This window comes from Coenobita brevimanus, chromosome 57 (assembly GCF_032717465.1).
Source record: "Coenobita brevimanus isolate Jiangsu-jjx chromosome 57, ASM3271746v2, whole genome shotgun sequence".
NCBI lineage: Eukaryota > Metazoa > Arthropoda > Malacostraca > Decapoda > Coenobitidae > Coenobita > Coenobita brevimanus.
Window position 1 is genome coordinate 59094815 of NC_137010.1, and position 15535 is coordinate 59110349.

The window sequence follows — 15535 nt, forward strand, 5'->3', positions numbered from 1 at the left end:
ACCTCACATGCACTCGTTCGCTAATTTTCGCTGTTTTTTTCCCCTTGAAATATGCCGTATAATCTGTTTTCATAATAAATATACATGTAAGGAGGGAAGGGAGAAGCCTAAGTGATATTTACATTCACCTGGAACTACCTAATTTATAATGTATTATCTAGATTTCCTGCCAATCATTTCAGTGCTATACATAGCTGTTTCAAGAGCGAACATTGGTAGCACTGAATATCCCCTAAGTAGGCCTCTACCCCGGCCCTCCGTTATCAGTTTACTCTCATCTTCCGAAATAGAGGTACGTCTGTTTCTTCTTGCTGACTTCAGGGACTTTTTCACCCCCATGCAAAGGGCCCCGTGACCTTTACCCCCTACTAAACCTCGTGTGGAAAGAGGTAAAGGGCTGACAATTGATAAAAGAGTGACTACGATCTTTCTATTGAGTAAAACAGTGCAAGTGGAATTGTAAATAATGTGTAAATAATGTGTAAACAGCAAGTGAAAGTAATGAATGTAAATATACGTGAACAGTGGAAAATAGTTTTATAAGTTACTTCAAGTGACAGTGCATAACACAGTGTAAATAAAATAGAAATGTAAATAACGTAAATAAAATAGAGAACGTAAATAGAAATGTAAATGAGTAGTATTATAAGAATACGAGTATATACCTTAGGAGTAATGAAAGTGAAAGTTTCACTCTAGCATGTCTGAATACTATGAGTTATGAGAGTGAAGATGAAAGTGACATTCACTCTCAATGCTAGTATACAGGACGAGAAAGTGAATGCTACGTATTTTACTGAAAGAAATTGAATCCCTACAGTGACAATAAACTAATACTACTGAAGGAAACTTATGGATAAAGACTGTAGATATATATAAGTGTTATATAGTAATAGAAATATAAAGTGTGAGGGGTTTTATAAATAATAAATGACAGAGTACCAAGAGCAAACTAGCGTAAGTGCGACGGTCAGACGCGCTCGTAATTTTCATTGCTTTCACAGTGTTTTTTTTTTTGGAGTATGGATCCCAAACTATTTGAAAATCATAGAGTAGTGTTTATAGTGTTAATATCTGGCTGTGGTAATCATATTATGGGTTGTCGGGAAGAGTAAAGTGGAGACATCGTTACCCAACTTCAGAGGTCTCCACAAGTCATACGGTAACTGACGAAGGCTCAACAAACATTCCAGGAGAAAGCTGAAGGTATGTGCCATAAGCATATGTAATTTTAATATTCTAGGGCTAATAACTGATTTTTGGCAAATTTTTTTGAGAGTCTGTCGGAGCTCGAATAATCCCGCAGCACACGCAAAACATCGGTAAACATGCCCGCGGTGTAGGGGTTAAACGAAACACTTCTTTCTGTTCTATCTATCTATCTATGTATCTATTGCCAGACGCCTCAATTCCGTTTGGGGTGGCCACAAACAAATCGCCTCCACGTCGCCCTGTCCCCCGCCATTTCACTGCCCTGCTACCAGCTCACACCCCCCTCTCTCATATACCTCTCCACCCCATCCCTCCATCTCATCCTCGGCCTCCCCCTCCTTCTTCCCCCCTGCACCTCACACATACACTCTCTTCGTCAGTCTTTCACTCTCCATCCTCTCTACATGGCCAAACCACCTCAGTGTGTTCCTCATAACGCTTCCTATCACATCCACATCAACACCACAACGCTCCTTTATATCCTCATTCGTCGGCCTGTCTCTCCATGTGACTCCACAGGCTCCTCTTAAATAACTCATTTCCACTGCTTTCACTCTTGACTTGTGTCCTTCCAACAACGTCCAAGCTTCACTTCCATACGTTAGAGTTGGTATTACAATACTGTCACGTAGTAACTTTTTCACTTCAATGCTCACTTCCCTGTTCCTTATCACTGCTTTCAAAGAACCAGCAACCTTTCTTCCCTGCTGTACCCTTTCAAGCACTTCACCCTCCAAACCTCCATCCTTATTCATCACACTACCCAAGTACTTAAACGTACTCACATTTTCCAATTTCTCACCATCCAACCTCGCTGTACATTCACTGATTTCGCCTCTCTCAAAGACCATCACTTTACTCTTCCCTACATTCATCTTTAGATTCCGTTTCTTACACACTCTCTCAAACTCATCCACCAAGCAAGCTCCAACATCCACTACCCTACCTTGTACCTCTTTTATTACCCCATCCATGTACAGATTGAACAACCATGGAGACATGACACATCCATGTTTCAACCCAACCTTCAAAGAGAAAAATTCAGTTAGGTCACCATCCACACGCACTGCAGCCTTAGCACCATCATACATACTCTTCACAGCACTCAACAACTTCCCATCTACTCCATATATTCTTAATACTTTCCACAATCCTTGTCTATCCACCCTGTCATATGCTTTCTCCAAATCATTGAAAGCTGCATACAACTTCTTTCCCCTCTCTAGAAACTTTTCCACTAAAGATCTAAGAATGAATATCTGATCTACACAACCTCTTCCCTTCCTAAAGCCTCCCTGTTCTTCTCCAACTAATTCCTCTGTTCTTTCTCTAACTCTGTCAGTAAGTATCCTACCATACACATTTCCTATTATACTAAGAAGACAAATGCCCCTATGATTACCACACACTTCTTTTTCCCCTTTTCCTTTGTACAAGGGAATTATTATACCTGACTTCCAATCCTCCAGGACTCTACCTTTCTCCCAGGCCAATCTGCACATCTTCCACATCCATTCTGCTACTATCTCTCCCTCATGCTTCAGCATTTCACCACACACTCCATCAATTCCTGGGGCTTTCCCCAATTTCATTTTCTTCATTGCTTCTACAACTTCTATCCTACTGATTTCTTCCTGTCTCCTCACCTCCCTCCTTCTCCCAGCCATTCCCCAGCCACTTATACTCGCATTACTTCCATCCTATATGTTCAACAATTCCTTAAAGTGTTCTCTCCATCTGCTCACTTTTTCTCCCATCTCCACTAGTAATCTACCATTTTTATCTTTCACTCCCCTGCTAACCTCACTTCCACCCTGTCTTACTCTCTTCACCTCTTTCCAGAACTTTTTCTTACAGTCCCTCCACTTTACACTCAAATTCCTTCCAAATTCCTCATCCACTCTCTTCTTACTCTCTCTTACTAATCTTTTCACATCTCTCTTTCTTTCTACATATAACTCTCTCTTCTGCCTCTCAACTTCTTCCATGCCCCTATTTTTCAACCATTCATTGTATGCTTTCTTCTTTTGTGCCACAGCCTGTCTCACCTCTTCAGTCCACCACACTGTTCCTTGCACACCCCTCCGTCTTCTCTTCCTTCGACACACCACATTACATGCTGCACATATTTCTTCTGTAAATATCCTGCACACACCTTCCACGTCCCCCATCTGCTCCAATTCATATTTGCCCAATCGTTCCTCCACTTCTCTCTTATACTCTGCCTTTTTCTCATCCTCTTGTAACCTTTCCACTCTCCTTGCAACTTTGCCCATATTGTCATTTGTTCTTCCAGTATATTACTTACATTCTCCATTTTATTATTACATTCTTCTAATTTTTTCTTAGTTCAATATTTTCTTGCTTCAGTTATTTAATTTCTTCATTAGCCTTTTTGTTTGATTCAGTCACTCTCTAGTTTTTGTTTCATTCATTTCCCACATTTCTGTAGAGACTGCATTTTCCATTTTCCTTTCTGTATTGCGAATTCTCATTATCAGCGTTTTGATCGTGACTGTTACACTGGTCTCACCATCGAAGCCAGGAAATTCAAATTCACCAGTTGTTTTGCTTGTGTTGGTGGCCATATTTGATCTTGCTGTGGTCAGCTGGTTCCCCAAAATTTGTGAGAATATCACTGAGCTCTATAATATGGAGAGGCTATCTCAGCAGCGAGCCTCCAAAATGGTAATGCAATTGGATCACTGTTCTTAGCTAAGAAAGAAGAGTCCTTAGCTTGTTGTTTCTGTTTCACTTTTGCTTACATAAGTTAAGCATTGGGCCATGGCACTATATTTTCCAAAGACATGGGTGTCAGTGGTGTAGATAAACCAACATCAGCCCTGCTCTGGGCCCTTGGCGGCAATTACACTAACTACGTGGTGCTACCCATGAGAAAGCCTCGCCATACTATAGAGCTCAGTGGAGAATATTTATGTATACACAATTTTTTATCAGTAAAGATCACTCACATTTATGACTGACAGCAGTTTAGAGAATAAGAAATTGGAGACAAGACAAACAAAAATCATGAAACTGCTCAAGGTAAGCTCATCAGTAGGAGGTGGTTAGAACATGTCCGTTCGTCAGCTCATCTCGTGTGTGTGTGTGTGTGTGTGTGTGTGTGTGTGTGTGTGTGTGTGTGTGTATGTGTGTGTGTGTGTGTGTGTGTGTGTGTGTGTGTGTGTGTGTATGTGTGTGTGTGTGTGTGTGTGTGTGTGTGTGTGTGTATTTACCTAATTGTGATATACAGGAAATGAGCTACGCTCGTGGGGTCCCGTATCTGTTTCTCAGTAAGTCAAATTTTAGCTTTAAATTCGGTTAAGCTTTTAGACTGATTCATCTGTTTGTGCAGGCTATTCCACAGGTCTGTACATCGATAAGGAAAACTACATTTCTTGATATCCTTCAAGCAGCTTGGCTTCTTCAATTTCATTCCATGTCCTCTTATTACTCTCTTATCCCATAAAAACAGATCTTCTTTGTCAATTTTATCTACTTTCATCATGGTCCTGAACACAGCAATCATGACACCACTCTTTCTCCTTCTAAGGAAGGCAAATCCAGCTTTTCCAGCCTCTCTTTGTACGACAGATCTGCCAGACTGGGGACCATTTTGGTTGCTGTTCTTTGTATTCTCTCAGTCTTGTTTATATCTTTCTTTTTGTGTGGGGACCACACTACTGCTGCATATTCTAACCTTTTTTCATCATCTCCTCATCCATATAATGAAAAGCTACTCTTACATTTGTCAGGAGTTTATACATCTCTCTAACTGTCTTGTTAATGTGTTTTTCAGGTGACAAACTGTCCTGAACCAGCACTCCCAAATCTTTCTCTTCTCTCGCTTTTGTGATTGGTTCATTACCCATCAAATAATTCAGTGATGGCTTCTTGGTACTTTTACCCATTTTCAGTATTTTACATTTCTTTGCATTGAATTTCATTTCCCACTTTTGGCTCCATTCGTGTATCCTATCCAGATCCTTCTGCAGCATTTTACTATCCTCCTCAACTTATACCTTCCTCAAGATCTTTGCATCATCAGCAATATATATATATCCGAGGAGTAGACTGTAGTACCAGTCTAGCAGGGCAGTACTCCCGAGGTGGATGGAAAGCCGATGACAGGGAGTGCTGGAGCTCCCGTTTCATCAACCCTCAGGACTAGTTCCTGACCATCCCCCTTTGCTGAACTTTTTCAGTGTCTCAGTTACACAGAGAGTAGGCCAGCATGCTCTCCAGTACATATTTCTCTAACTATCTACACCAAACTACATGCACAGTACACACTACACTTCTTATTCAAAATTCAACAAAAATGCCGTCTCTTCACCAAGCCTCGGGTTCCCCGGGGGGGGGGACCATAAATGCCCCCACCATCCGCCCCTCTCCCGGTGACGACTCGAGGTGCCTGGAACCACTGTCTGACTCTCTTCTTCTTCATTTCTGCAACATTCGCGGCCTTTCCTCTAACATTCGCTCTGTTGAGCACCACCTCTCCTTCTCTAAACCTTACCTTCTTTTTCTGACGGAGACTCAGCTGTCTGAGGCAACTGACAGCAAACCCTTTTCTGTATCCTCCTACTTTCTCTATACTCATTTCAAAGCCAAAGGTGGCTGTTGTGTATATATACGCAACGACTTATTTTGCTCGTGTTCCTGAACTCTATTCTTCTGAATTCTCTACACTCTGGCTTCGGCTTTCCTGTTATTCTCTGACTAAATATATCTGTGCTGTTTACTTATCCCCTAATTCTACTGACTATCAAAAATTCTTCGACTATCTTACTTCTACGATGGAACACATTCCATCCATTTCTCCTTTCTCTGAAATCTCCATTCTAGGAGATTTCAATGTTCACCACCACCTTTGGCTCTCCTCTCCTTTCATAGATCCACCTGATGAACAAGCCTACATCTTTTCTATACTTAATGACCTAGAGCAGCTTGTACAGCACCCTACCCGTATCCCTGACCGCCTTGGAGAAAGCTCCAACATACTTGACCTCTTCCTCACAACTAATCCTACTGCTTACTCTGTTAATCTTTTTTCTCCGTTGGGCTCCTCCGATCACAACCTTATTACCTTAACCTGCCCTATCACTCCGGTACGGCCTGTGGACCCTCCAGGGAAACGTCGTCTGTGGCATTTTGGAGCCGCGGACTGGGAGGCCCTCAGGCAGTACTTCTTTGATTCTCCCTGGAATGACTATTGCTTCCATGGCCGGGAGCCATCTGCGTGTGCCTTGCGCATTACGGAGGTTATTCTCTCGGGCATGGAAGCATACATTCCTTTCTCATATCCTTTGACTAACGCAAGAAAGCCTTGGTTTAATCACATTTGTTCTAATGCTGTCCGCAACAAGGAGAGGGCCTACAAGAGATACCAGAGCCAACCCACCCCTGAATCACATCATCTTTACGTTTCTGCCCGGAATCATGCTAAGTCTGTTCTTCGCTCTACTAAAAATAATTTCATCCATACTAAATGCTCTCAACTCTCCAACTTGAATTCTTCCCGCTCCTTCTGGCACCTTGCCAAAAATCTTTCTAACAACTTTACCTCATCATCCTTCCCTCCTCTTTTCTACTCTGATGGTTCTGTAGCTATTTCTTCTACTGATAAAGCAGATCTCTTCGCACAGACTTTCTCCTCCAATTCCACCTTAGATGATTCCGGTGCTGTTCCTCCATCACTTCCCCCCTCTGACTTCCTCATGGCTGACATTAAAATTTCTTCAGTTGATGTATTTTCCGCCATTACTGGCCTCAGTACTAACAAGGCATATGGGCCTGATGGGGTCCCTCCTGTTGTTCTCAAGAACTGTGCTTCTGTGCTTACACCCTGCCTAGGCAAACTCTTTCGCCTTTGTCTTTCAACTTGTACCTTTCCTTCTTGCTGGAAGTTTGCTCTCATTCAGCCAGTCCCAAAGAAATGTGACCACTCCCAACCCTTTAACTATCGTCCAATTGCTTTAACGTCCTGTATTTCAAAAGTTTTCGAGTCAATTCTCAATAGAAAAATTTTAAGGCATCTTTCCTATCACAACCTTCTTTCCGATCGTCAGTACGGGTTCCATCAGGGACGCTTCACTGGCGATCTTCTCACCTACCTTTCAGACTCCTGGTCATCCTCCTTTCGGGACTTTGGCGAAAGCTTTGCCATTGCCCTTGACATCTCAAAGGCTTTCGATCGAGTCTGGAATAAATCTTTAATTTCCAAACTGCCCTCCTATGGTTTCTATCCTTCTATCTGTGCCTTCATCGCTAGCTTCCTTTCTGGTCGTTCTATAGCCGCTGTTGTAGACGGCCATCGTTCTTCTCCTAGATCTATCAACAATGGTGTTCCTCAGGGCTCTGTCCTATCACCAACTCTCTTCCATTTATTCATCAATGATCTTCTAAACTGTACATGTAACCCTATCCACTCATACGCTGATGACTCCACCCTTCACCTTTCCATTCGGTTCCTGCAACACCCATCTCAACAGTTACTTCAACAAACAAGGGATGAGGCTATGGCACACCTAATGTCTGACTTGGCTCGTATCTCTGACTGGGGAAAAAATTATATGGTTGTTTTTAATGCATCTAAGACTCAGTTCTTACACCTATCAACCCTACAAAATCTTCCACAGGTATACCCACTAATGTTTAATAATATTCAGCTTAATCCTGCATCATCCTTGAACATGCTTGGGGTTTCATTTACTTGAGACTTATCTTGAAAAGATCATATTACATCTCTTGTAAAATCTGCTTCCAAGAGATTGGGTGTGATAAGCCGACTCTGCTCTTTCTTTACCCCTGCACAATTGTTGACTCTATACAGGGGTTTTATCCACCCCTGTGTGGAGTACAACTCTCATGTGTGGGGAGGCTTCCCACATGCAGCTCTTCTCAATAGGGTGGAGTCAAAGGCTTTTCATCTCATTAACTCTCCTCCTCTTACTGACTCCCTTCAACCTCTGTCTCTTCACCACACTGTTGCATCTTTATCTCTTTTCCATCGCTACTTTAATGGTCACTGCTCCTCTGAACTGTCTGCTTGCATTCCTCCACCTCTACGACGGGCGCGTAGCACCCGTCTGGCAGCAAACTCTCATCCCTTTTCTGTCCAACTTTCTAATGCAAGAGTTAACCGTTACTCCCAGTCTTTCATTTATGCAACAGGTGAGCTCTGGAACTGTCTCCCTCTGTCTGTATTTCCTGCTGCCTATGATCTCCAGTCTTTCAAATGCAGTGTGTCCAGGCATCTCAAAAGATCGGATCTTGAATTTGGCTCTCTATTGTATTTTGTTTTTCTCTTGGAGGGAACTGTTACTGCGGGCTCATGGCCTTTGGTTCCTTCTTCCTCGCATTTAAAAAAAAAAAAAAAAAAAAATAGACTTGCATAACTGTTCACTTCATCTGCCATATCATTTATGTAAATCAGGAACATTACTGGTGCCAACACCGAGCCCTGTGGAACTCCACTTGTCACTTCCCTCCATCCAGACATCCTATCCTTTATTACTGTCATCATTTGTCTGTCTCTCAAAAAGTCTCTCATCCATTCCAGGAGGTTCCCCTTCAGTCCTCCTATATGCTCTAATTTCCACATTAGTCTCTTATGAGGTACCTTGTCAAAGGCCTTCACCAAATCTTAATACACACAGTCCACCCAACCATCTCTCTCCTGAAGCATGTCAATCGCTCTTGAATAAAAACTCAACAAGTTGGAAACACATGACCTTCTGCTTCTGAATCCAAGCTGACTATCAGCTAAAACATTCATCTCTTCCAGATATTTTACCCATCTATCTTTCAGAATTCTCCCGCACAATTTTGCGACCATGCTGGTTAGGGACAATCAATCAATCACTCACACCACCACATCCTATCTTGTGCTAACTCCTCAAGATCTCCCCAACACTCATCTCCAGCTTCCCGTCTCATTGTCCTCACCCACGTCTCTTTTGGCCTTCCTCTACCTCTCCTACCAAGTGCCACCCACCCTGGTGTACCTCGTACTATTCCCTGTCTCCTATACACATGTCCTAGCCACTTCCATCGTGAGAATCTAACATATTCATCGACCGGCTGTACTCCCGTTATTTCTCTAATTCTACTATTTGGTATCCTTTCCCACCACTTAACTCCTAATATTCTTCTAAGTGCTTTATTTTCAAACACCAAGAATTTATTTTCCATAGTCACTGTGCTGTACCAAGACTCGTGTCCATAAATTAAGATACTCCTAACCATTACCTTATAAAGTTTGATTTTTGTATGCACAGAAAAATTGTTATTATTCCAAATATTTTTAAGCATTCCCATTGCCTGATTAGCCTTCTTTAACCTTTCCTCGAATTCAAAGTTCAAAGAACCATCCTTGACTAAATAAGTACCTAAATATTTAAACCTATCAACTTGCTTTACAACCATACCTCCAATTACACATTCCTGCGCATTTTCCATATTCATATTGATTATTTCAGTTTTTCCACAATTAATAACCAAACCCACCTTGCGACCTTCACTCACCAAACAGTCCAACACTCTCTGCATCTCTTCTGGCCCATCACAAATCAAAACTATATCATCTGCATAATCTAAATCCAAAAGTTTCCTGTTCTCTCCCCAAAGTATACCTGCACCGGTTTCTGTTCCAACGCGTTTCATAATGTAATCAATGACCAATATAAATAGTAAAGGCGATAGAACACCACCTTGAATTACTCCGGACTTGACTTCAAACGAATCACTCAGACAACCATCAACCATCACTTTACAAAATGTGTCCTCATGCATGTTCATAATGACCCTCACAAACTCCTCTGGTATTCCATAATGTCTCATGATCTTCCCCATAGTCTCTCTCGAAACACTATCAAAAGCCTTTTCAAAATCAACAAAACAAAGACTTAACGGTACTCTCATTTCATTAACTTGCTGCATCAAATGCCTAATTATAAAGATCTGATCATTGCAACCACGTCCCTTTCTAAAACCAGCCTGTTCATCCCTCAGAATACCCTCAACCACCGGCTCCAACCTATTTAACAACACTCTACTGAAAACTTTCAAAGCTGTTGGTGACAAAGAGATTCCCCTCCAATTACCACATTCACTCAGGTCTCCCTTCTTCGGAACTTTAACAATTACACCATTCTTCCAAACTGATGGTAGTAACCCCGTCACCCATATCTTATTGAAGAGCTTGGTCAAGATCATTATTAATCTATCCCCCTCCACTTTAAACATTTCCGGAAATAAACCATCCTCCCCTGGTGCCTTATTATTCTTTAACTGTTTTACTGCTTTCTCCACTTCTGCAAGCCTCAACTCTCCTGTTTCTATATTTAAATCTTCCTGAGCAGACGGTATATCCTCTTCTGGTGGTATTGGTCTATTAAGAACTGTCTCAAAATGCTCTTTCCATCTATTTTTAATATCTCCATCTTTGTTAGGGACACTGGTCTATAATTCAGGGGTTCTTTCTTGTTTCCTTCCTTATAAATTGGTACCACATTTGCCTTCTTCCATTCTTGAGGCACTTTCCCCTCCTCCAGAGGACACAGAATTAATCTGTGAATCTTATCCACCAGTTGTTCTCTGCATTCCTTCAGTAGCCAATTAGAGATTCCATCTGGTCCTGGGGCTTTCCTTACATCTGAAGTTTCCAGTAATTTATACCCTTCCTGTACTTTCACTTTTATATCGTTCATCACTACATTTCTAGTCACTCCCTCCCCTTCCACAAACTCCTTTCCATAGTGAAAACTGATTGGAAACATTTGTTCATTATTTCTGCATGCATTGCCGCATCTTTATAGACCTCTCCTTCTACTTACAGTCTGGTGATTCCTTCCTTTTGTTTCAGTTTGCCATTAACAAATCTATAAAACAGTTTGGGTTCATCCTTACATTTGTCTATTATACCTTTTTCAAAATTCCATTCTTCCTTTCTACGTATTCTTGTGTATTCGTTTCTAGTTCTTTTATATTCTTCCTTTGTTTTGTTATTACCTCTCTTTCTCCAGTTGTTCCATGCTGTGTCTCTCCTTTTTTGCTCTCATACACTTTCTCCTTTTTCCTGTTTTCTCTCCCTCTTACTCTTGGCACAAATTTTCCCATTCCCGAATTATAGAGGCATAGAAAAATATCCCACTTCCTCTGTATCTCTCTTGTTTCTCTGAATTTTTCTCCAATCTGCATTTTCAAAAAATTTTCTCAACCCTGTTCTTACCTACCTAATTCTTACCTAATTGTATCTTTACAGGAATGAGTCAAGCTCGTACTGTCCCGTGTCTTAAACCATATTTATCGTACATATCCTTAAATTTGTGAATTGTTTTGGCACACACTATTTCATTCGGTAGTGCATTCCATTGATCAATTGCTCTGTTTGGGAAACTGAATTTCCTTACGTCTTTATCACCTCTCTTCTTATGCAGTTTTTTGCAGTGTCCTCTTGCTGATGCTTCTCCATATGTTAAGTAATCATTAATGTCTATTTTCTCCTTCCCTGATATGCACTTATATAGCATTATCATGTCACCTCTTTTCCTTCTCTCCTGTAGTGTTGGTAGATTCAGTTTATTTAGTCTTTCTTCGTAGCTTAGGTCCCTTAAGCTAGGTATCCATCTTGTAGCGGCCCTTTGAACTTTTTCAATCTTGTCTATGTGTTTTTTGAGATGAGGACTCCAGACTACTGATGCATATTCCAGGGTTGGCCTAATGAATGATGTTATTATCCTTCTTAGCATGTCTTCATTTATGTATGTGAATGCTATTCTCATATTTGCAAGCAGTGTATACATGTTCCGTACCTTCTCGCTGATGTGGTCAGCCGGAGATAGTCTGTTATTGATAATCACACCTAGGTCCTTCTCTCTTTCTGATGTGTATAGGGTTTTATTTCCTAACTCATAATCCCAATCAGGTCTTTTTCCACTTTTACCAAACTTGATTACATGACACTTGTCCACATTGAATTCCATTTGCCATGTATTACTCCATTCATGAAGTTTATTTAATTCTTCTTGTAGCTCTTTACAAGAGTCTGTGTTAGTAATTCTCCTTTGTATTTTTGCATCATCTGCAAACATATTCAGATAGCTCTCATTTCCAGTGTTACTGTTTATATCATTTATATACACTAAAAACGTGATTGGTGCCAGCACTGAATCCTGTGGCACTCCACTAGTCACTTCTTTCCATGATGAGTAGTTTCCTCTTAGTACTGTTCTCATTTCTCTTTTTATGAGAAAATCTTGCATCCAACAAAACAGTTTGCCTCGAATTCCTCCTCGATGGTACAGTTTCCATAAAAGTCTTTGGTGTGGTACTGTGTCAAAAACTTTCTTGAAATCTAAATAGATACTGTCCACCCATCCTTCCCTTTCCTGTACAGTAGTGCACCAACTTTCGCTACAGCAGGATTCGCGAAATCCACTTTCGCGGCATGCACCAAAGATTCCCTAACTTCCACTTTTGCTTGAAAAAAATCGATTTTTGCGCACAAATTTTGGGTTTGGGACAATATTTTGAACTTTGAATTCCTGCACCGCCCGCCCGCAACCCACAGCCATGTTGAATGACGTCATGTCAACACTCTGTCCACCCATTCCCGCCATTGTGTACGAGCGTGCTAGCTCCATTGTGTTGGATTCTCACGGTTCAATGGCCTCTACTATACCTGGTAGTGTGGGGAAAGGGCCTGGTGGTGTGGGGGGAGAGCCTGGTGGTGTGGGGGGAGGGCCGGGAGGCAGTGGTGGTGATAAAAAGTGGCCGGAACATTCAAAGTCGGGAGGAAAGGCCAAGGCTAAAAGAGAGTATTGTGTTGGAGTGAAGAAACAGCAGTATAATAATGAAATGAAAAGGAAGATAGTTGAGCACATGGACAAGGGCGCAAAAAACAGTGAAATCTGCCGTACATTTAACATCCCAGAATCGACAGTGCATAGTATGAGGAAACAGCATGGTGGTAGCGAGGCAGCAAGAGGTGGCGCCAATACGTCTGGCGTGGCTAAGTAAGCCCGCCACGCGCCTCGGATACTTACCCCCAACATCCGTTAAACACCTCAACCTGGTCTCTGTGGTATGTTTCTCCTCATATAATGTGTACTGTACAGTTTTTATTGTTTGTATCTCACAATGCAATGTACAATAGTGATTTGATGTACTGTATTGCAAGTGAAAATGAAAATCTGATTTTACTTTAGGATAACCGGGAACCAATTAGCCTTTTTGCCATAAAGACAATGCCCCAATTTTCGCTAATTCCACTTTCGCGCATTATTTTTGGACCCAATTAGGCGCAAAAATTGGTGCCCCACTGTATTGTGTTTGTTACTCTGTCATAGTAGCTCAACAGATTAGTAACACATGATTTTCCTTTTCTGAAACCAAACTGTCTTTCTGTTATCATACTGTGTTCTTCTAGATGATTTACCCAAGCTTTTTTTATAAGCTTTTCTAATACCTTGCTTACAACACTGGTCAGTGATACTGGTCAGTAGTTGAGTGGATTTTGTCTATTTCCTTTCTTGAATAAGGGAACAATATTTGCCTTTTTCCAAATATCAGGTAGTTTACCTTGACTCAAGGATTTCTTGAAAATTAAAAGTAATGGTGTGTGTGTGTGTGTGTGTGTGTGTGTGTGTGTGTGTGTGTGTGTGTGTGTGTGTGTGTGAACATCTGTCCCTCCATCCATGCGTGCATGCTAGTATCATTAGCATACAGACTATCGTCATCTTCACTTTTTTTCATCTCTGCACCTTCCATCCTTACGGGTACATTAATTTTTCCCTTGTGTTACTCCTTATGAACACTGTCAGGTTCTTATGACACACTGTCAGCTGAACAAATTATCTGATGTGAGCTGGAAGAGAATGCTAGAGTTGTCCTGACCATGAGAAGTTAATGATGACAGTACAGTATTAATATTCAGGGTCCTGTTACTCTCTCTCAGCAGAATAAACTTGTCTAGCAGTAACCGTAATAAAATTGCGGAGTTTTCCCGACAATGCAAGGGTGTGTGGTGATGGTTTTAACTCTCATAGGACCCCATGACTCGCTCTTGGGAGAATTAAAGTGTATGGCATTAACTGGAATAGATTATGATATCCTTTTTACTCTAACTAGGCCTAAAATTGCCAGCTCTTTGAATACTGAGTCGGAGCAATAGATTTACACTGTATTATGATGCTAGTCATGAAAAAGTGCTGGGAAAAGGATGGAAAGCTGCAATATTGTGTTCTGCCACTGAGCTACATGAAATAGGCTGCAATAGGACAAAAATCTGGACCAAGTTGAGGTTAAAGGCTTATGGTGAATCTGTGACAGTGAGTGTTTTAATTATGGATACTCATGGTGATGTAACACTCTGAGCCATATTCTAAATGGCTTTGGATTTGTAGCTTCTGTTCCTTAATTTATTCTGCACATTATACCTTCATATCATCCTAGTTATTGTTACAAACTATGTCAATGTTAAAATGCTGTAAATAACCTACACGAGACTGTTAAGGACTAAAAAGCAAAATAAATCAGTAAGGAAAAAGTGCTGCAAAGCCTCCTTTGCCACCTGGAATATAGCCGTTAACTATACATTAACCCTGGCGTGTCTCCCCTCACCATCAGGGAACTGCGTAAACAGCTGGAGCCAGAGATTCTGGACTTGATACAGGAGCACCGATTGCGCTACTTGTGTGAGGGTACATGGTTTAGGGTGCTTAAGGGAATGGTGAGTGATATATCTGACTTTTTATGTATTTATTTTTCTGGTAGTTTATCATATTAATCTTCATGCTGAAGGGGTTAAGGCGATGTGGAGGTGATGCTATCTTTAACCACTGTGTTTGTTTGTTGCAGATTTTGGTGTTCCTTAGCACCCCCAGTCCAATGAGGCATTTTTCATTTTCATCAAACCATCACCAGACAGTTTTATTCAGAGTAGAAGAAACTTCAAACTGGATGGGCCATATATAACCTTCTTTGATCCCTTCACTATTAGAGGTCTCTAGTTGGACAAAAATATAGAAAAAATACTTCATCAGACTGAAGGGATTATATATTTCCTAAACTTCCTAATAATAATAATAATAATAATCTGGCCTTTTGTTTCTCAAAAGTGCCAGTTCTTCCTTTGGGAATTCACTAGCGCTCGACACACGTACATTATTTTTACAGTTACAAGAATTGTGACATTTGTATATAATACAAGCTACACCATATATACATGAAAGTGGCAATAATTAAACCCTATAATCATCCGTCATAGTACCTCTCTCCAGGTCATAGCATTTTGAAAAATGAAAGGCTTTCAGCTATC

At 41.1% G+C, this 15535-nt stretch overlaps 1 protein-coding gene across 1 annotated transcript in view; it reads left to right on the plus strand.

The window, feature by feature from the left end:
* Positions 1-15535, plus strand: part of LOC145402050 (engulfment and cell motility protein 1-like) — a 42254-nt gene that overhangs the window by 10629 nt on the left and 16090 nt on the right. Inside the window, exon 3 of the mRNA XM_080274147.1 lies at positions 14845-14947. Within this exon, the coding sequence (XP_080130273.1) occupies positions 14845-14947 (103 nt within the window). The remainder of the gene's footprint in view (positions 1-14844; positions 14948-15535) is intronic.